This window comes from Rhincodon typus, unplaced genomic scaffold (genome assembly GCF_021869965.1).
Source record: "Rhincodon typus isolate 14 unplaced genomic scaffold, sRhiTyp1.1 hic_rhity00015462, whole genome shotgun sequence".
Lineage (NCBI taxonomy): Eukaryota > Metazoa > Chordata > Chondrichthyes > Orectolobiformes > Rhincodontidae > Rhincodon > Rhincodon typus.
The window spans coordinates 1-5,449 of NW_025981100.1; the positions used below are offsets into that span (position 1 = coordinate 1).

At 51.3% G+C, this 5,449-nt stretch overlaps 1 protein-coding gene across 1 annotated transcript; it reads left to right on the top strand.

The window, feature by feature from the left end:
- Positions 1-306: 306 nt before the first annotated feature.
- On the top strand, positions 307-4,670 carry LOC109912065 (cytochrome P450 26C1; the record flags this gene model as incomplete). The annotated part of the gene is made up of 4 exons (XM_048594834.1): positions 307-349; positions 1,590-1,855; positions 3,025-3,249; positions 4,395-4,670. Coding segments are annotated over exons 2-4 (705 nt in total), but the record flags the coding sequence as incomplete, so codon positions are not given.
- Positions 4,671-5,449: the final 779 nt, after the last annotated feature.

The following is a 5,449-nucleotide window of genomic DNA, read 5'->3' on the forward strand; positions in this document are numbered from 1 at the left end:
CCCCACTGCAATCCCCCCACCCCCACAACCATCACCCCCACCACCACCACCACCACCTTTCCTCGCTGCTTCCGTCCTATTCACTGTGACCATTCCCACCATGTCGCGCGGGTGATCGCAATCTGATCATTGTTACTCCGCGAAATATTTAAATTTGGCCCAGACGTCATCCGAGGAGGTGGATGATCTGGTTTCGCGAATTTCTATAAAAACCTTGAACACATACACACAATAAAACCCCCCAGCCCCAGTAAGTCACACACCCGCAGCAGCTTTCCACTGGGAACTGTGAAAGGAGACTGTATACCACGGGCCTGCTGAATCCCAGTGTTTCCAATCGGAGCAGAAAGTAAGTTCTGACAGTGTTCCCTCTCCTGTCATTTCGGATCTATTGTTATTTTTCATTTCCCCCTCGGGTCATGAGTGAGGAGTGGATCTGTAAACTTTGACGGATTTGCCGCTGTGACCCCGAACTGACAGTGGCTCCCAGATCTGAGTGCAGGCAGTCACTTATTCCATGTGCTTTCAGAATTCAAGGCCAAAAACTTTACGGTTGGTCAAATCAGCCGTGAGTCTGTATTTGAAATACTTTGAGAAGGGCGGTTTAATAAGGTGTGATGGGCAGCCTCCTTTATCAGGCTCTGGCTCTGGGCTGTTTCTGTCCTCTTTGGGTTTTTGAGCGGGCCACTCACACCATCGTGCCTTCAGTCTGCAAATATTCACGTGGCTGTGTTTTTCTTTTCGGGGGATAGGGTGAGGGGATGCCCCATGTTTATTAGCCGCCGGGTTCACTGTTAACACTCCCTTCATTAAAGCAAAAACTGCGGGGCTGGAAATCTGAAACAGAAATCGTTGGAGAAACTTAGCCGGGTCAGAGACAGAAGGTCTCGAAATGTAAACTCGATTTTCCTCTCTCCACATCTGCTGAGTTTCTCCAGCAATGTCTGTTTGTGTTTACCATTACCTTCAATACCGCTTCTTACTCTCTGAACGACAGAGCCGAGATGATTCTCTGCAATAAGCTGGAAACTTTTTGATTTATACCAGGCAGATTTTGATGGTCGATTTGCTAAACATTAATGAATTAAACCCCGTTACTGAGCGAACCCGGGCGTAGATCTGACTCCTTACACTTGGTGCCTCATAGGGATTTACCTCGGTCAGTGTCGGTAGAAAACGAGGGGTATGTATATTACCCGCCGGCTGAGAATGACCTGTTCCACTCGGGGAGACCAGTAACCCCGAATGCAGTTAGGAACATCAGTGAATAAATAAAGACGGAGCGCTGTTTCTTTTTCCCAGTTTATGAAGTAGAATTCCTGATGGATACTAATTTTCCTTTCAGCAAACTCTCCATCGTCGCAACGAGAGGTCATTTAAAAGAAAAAAAAGGAACTATAACAAGTCTAAAATTAAACGGATAAAGAAGAAACTGTAAATCTAACGTAGAAGTTTTGTTTTCAGTCAGGTTTTTGTTGCCCGTAGACAAGATCATCACTTTATCCCCTCCCCCCAATAGTTTCACTAACGACAGGGGAGGGGTTACAGTATTTCTGTTCCTCGTAAAGCTGTGAATGTTTTGTGTGTAGGAGCCGAGTGGAGATTCCCTGGGATTTGGGGCACCTTGTTAACTCCGAGCTCCGGGCTGGTCATGCTGCCGCTCGGCCTGCACTTCCTGGCTGCCCTGGGCACCGCTCTCACCTCGCTGCTGTCGCTGCTTCTCCTGCTCGCCGTCTCCCGCCAGCTCTGGACCCTCGGCTGGAATGTGAGCAGAGACCGGGGCAACAAGCTGCCCCTCCCGAAGGGCTCAATGGGCTGGCCGTTACTCGGAGAGACGTTGCACTGGATGGTGCAGGTAGGTAGAGCAAGAGCAGCTCTAGTGTCGTGGCCATCGAGCCCGCTGGCAAGAGTTCCTGAGTTCAGAGCCAGTGAGATGGGTTCACCCCATTGGCGTTTCTCTTTCTAACACGCAAACTGCTGTAGCAGGAGCCCCTCAACTAAGCTCCAATTCCTGGCACTCACATTGCTGTCTTCGCTCACAGTGTGAGACTCTCTGCCAAGAGCAGGTGCCCTGCGGATCTCTTAGTGTCAGAAGCTCCGCTCTCCGCACAAGGCTTCCCTTTTCTATCCGTTCGGGCTTCCTTCACTTTAAAAAGAGAGCTCGCCACCAACGCACAGTTTGTAAGGTGACTGAATGCAGCTCGAGAAAGCGACATGACCCCAATAAATCTTCTAAACTTCCAGCGTGCTCTCCCAGATTTACAGCCCCTAGTTCCATCAGAACAGTAGTAAGCAGCTGATTGAAGAACAGCCATTATAACCACCCATCCCAACAACAGAAACAAAACAGGAACGAACGACCAGGTTCTAGAACAGAACTTGTCATCTGTCTGCACGGGAAGATCCCACAATCAGCATTTGTTCCAAAAATTGTGGAAAGTGGTCAGGCTCCAGCAGTACAGCTCTGGCCGGGCAAGGACGAACCCGTTGCGCTCAAAGTGTAGCTAACCCACCTGATATTCCTGTGACGATCATTCCGCTGTTTCTGCGATGTTTGGGTTAACCAGTGACTGAGCAATGTGGGCCTCCTGAACCCAGGCTCTGGGGTGTTGGGTAGGGGGGAGAGGAGTCACCCATCACTGCTGAGGATGGATTGTGCTTTAGAACTGCACCCCACTGAGAGATGTGCAGATTAGGTGCATTGGCTATGCTACAGTGCTCTGTAGTGTTCAGGGATATGCAAGACAGGCAGGTAATCCTGGGAAATTAGGGGGTGGGGATCCTCTTCAGAGGGTCGGTGCAGACGCGATGGGCCGAAAGGCCTCTTTCAGCACTGTAGGGATTCTATGAGAGTGGCTGAACCGCTGCTGAGTGAGCGGATACCATTCATTTCGGATATTATTTATAGCGAGCAGCTTGGAGCTGTCCCAGTCCTTCCCTTTTCCCAACCTCTCCCACTGCACACACACACAGACACACTCACACAACGACTGGCCTCAGCGCAGTGACTGCTTGTCTCGGCAGGGCTCCAAATTCCACACTTCCAGGAGAGAGAAATACGGGAATGTCTTCAAGACGCACTTGCTGGGCCGCCCGGTGATCCGAGTGAGCGGCGCCGAGAACATCCGCAGGATCCTGCTGGGGGAACACCGCCTGGTGAGCGCTCAGTGGCCTCACAGCACCAGGCTTCTGCTGGGACTTAACACGCTGGGCAACTCGAGCGGGGAGCTGCATCGCCAGCGGAGGAAGGTGAGTGAGTGCCCGTGCCAGGGCCGGCGGCTCTCTCCCGGACACTGTGCCCGGAGGGGTGGGGGGTGGAGGGGTTAGGCATCCAAGTTGCCGCCTCTCCTAATAAAGGTGCCCGCACTCTTCCGTCTGTGATCGGGCGCTCCCTGCACACGGGAGATCTTTCCGGTGTTAATCAGAGCATAGGCGGCCACGGAGGGTGTCCATGTTCATTCAGGAGCTCGTTCTCTAAACAGAAAACGGCAAAATACTGTGAATGCTGGCAATCTGGAATTAATCCGGAAAGTGCTGGAGAAATGCAGCAGGTCTGAGTACATCTGTGGAGACAGAAACAGAAGTAATGTTTCCAGTCCGCTGTGACTCTCGTTCCGAACTTCAGAACCCTTGAAGAAGTCAACCCAGGCTCGAAACGTTTACCCCTGTTTTTCTCTCCACACATATTGCTCTCTCTATCTGTTAGAGCACACTCTCTCACTCTGTCTTTGTGTTAGAGCTCTCTCTCACACACACTGTTTCTGTGTTAGAGCACACTCTCTTTCGCTCAGTTTGTGTTAGAGCTCTCTCTCGCTCACTCTGTGTTAGAGCTCTCCCTCTCACACTGTCTCTGTGTTAGAGCTCTCTGTTTCTGCGTTCGAGCACACTCTCTCTCGCTCACTGTGTTAGAGCTCTCTCTCACACTGTCTCTGTGTTAGAGCTCTCTCCCTGTTTCTGTGTTAGAGCTCTCTCTCCCTCTGTGTTAGAGCACACTCTCTCTCACTGTTTCTGTGTTAGAGCTCTCTCTCACACCCTGTGTTAGAGCACACTCTCTCTCACTGTTTCTGTGTTAGAGCACACTCTCTCACACACTGTATCTGTGTTAGAGTTCTCTCTCACACACACTTTCTGTGTTACAGCACACTCTCACTTTCTGTGTTAGAGCACACACACAGTCTTTGTGTTAGAGCTCTCTCTCACACACTTTGTGTTAGAGCACTCTCACTGTTTCTGTGTTAGAGCACACTCTCTCACACACACTGTCTTTGTGTTAGAGCTCTCTCTCACACACTTCGTGTTAGAGCACTCTTTCTCTCACTCTTTGTGTTAGAGTTCTCTCTCTCTCACATGCTAGAGCACACTCCCTCTCGCTCACTCTTTCCTTGCCTTTACAGATACTGGCCCGGGTATTCAGCCACGCCGCTCTGGACAGCTTTCTCCCCGGGATCCAGCGGCTGGTCCGCTCCCGGGTCCGGGCTTGGTGCAGGGGCCCGTCTCCGGTCGCTGTCTACCCGGCCGCCAAGTCGCTGACGTTCTGTATCGCCGTCCGGATCCTGCTGGGTCTGCGGGCGGCCGACCAGCAACTCGACCGCCTGGCCGCTACCTTCGAGCAGCTGATGGAGAACATCTTCTCGCTGCCTGTGGACATGCCGTTCAGCGGCTTGCGGAAGGTAAGCTCGGGTCACAGTCTTGCTATCCCTCAGTCTCAATCCATAGCCTGCCTCTCCCCCGGGGCGGCTGCAGGCCCTAATCCCGGCTCCAATTCGTGTGTATTGTGACTTTTCAGTAAGAAGCTGAAGGTGTGGCAGCAGTTAGACTGTGGCACAGAGTGAGAGAGTGAACCCCTTCCTTTGTAGCTGTTTACTCAGCCCAGCCCCTGTGCTGTGACTGGATTCCCGGAATATTGAATAGAGGCTTTTACGCCCAGCAAGCGGCATCGTTACGAAGTCATTCGGCCCATCGTGTCCATGCCAATCATTAGGGACCTATCTATTTTGCTTCCCTTTTCCAACCCTAGATCCATAACTTTGTATGCTATGGCGCCTCAAGAGATCATCTAAATATTTCTTCAATGTTATGAAGATTTCTGCCCCTCCCAGCCTTTTAGGCAGCGATTTCAGATACCCACCATCACCTGAGTGTAAAACTGTCTTCCTTAAATCCTCTCTAACTTTACTGCCCTTTAACAAACGGCCCCTCCCTCTTATTGATCCAGCCACTAAGGGAAAACATTGCGGTCTATCTAATCCCTCAGAATCGTGTCTCCCAGCTCAGTACCATCTCAGATAACAAGGTGTAGAGCTGGATGAACACAGCAGGCCAAGCAGCATCAGGGGAGCAGGAAAAAAATTTTCTGACCCTTTCTGAAGAAGGATCCAGACCCGAAACGTCAGCTTTCCTGTTCCCCTGATGCTGCCTGGCCTGCTGTGTTCATCCAGCTCTACACCTT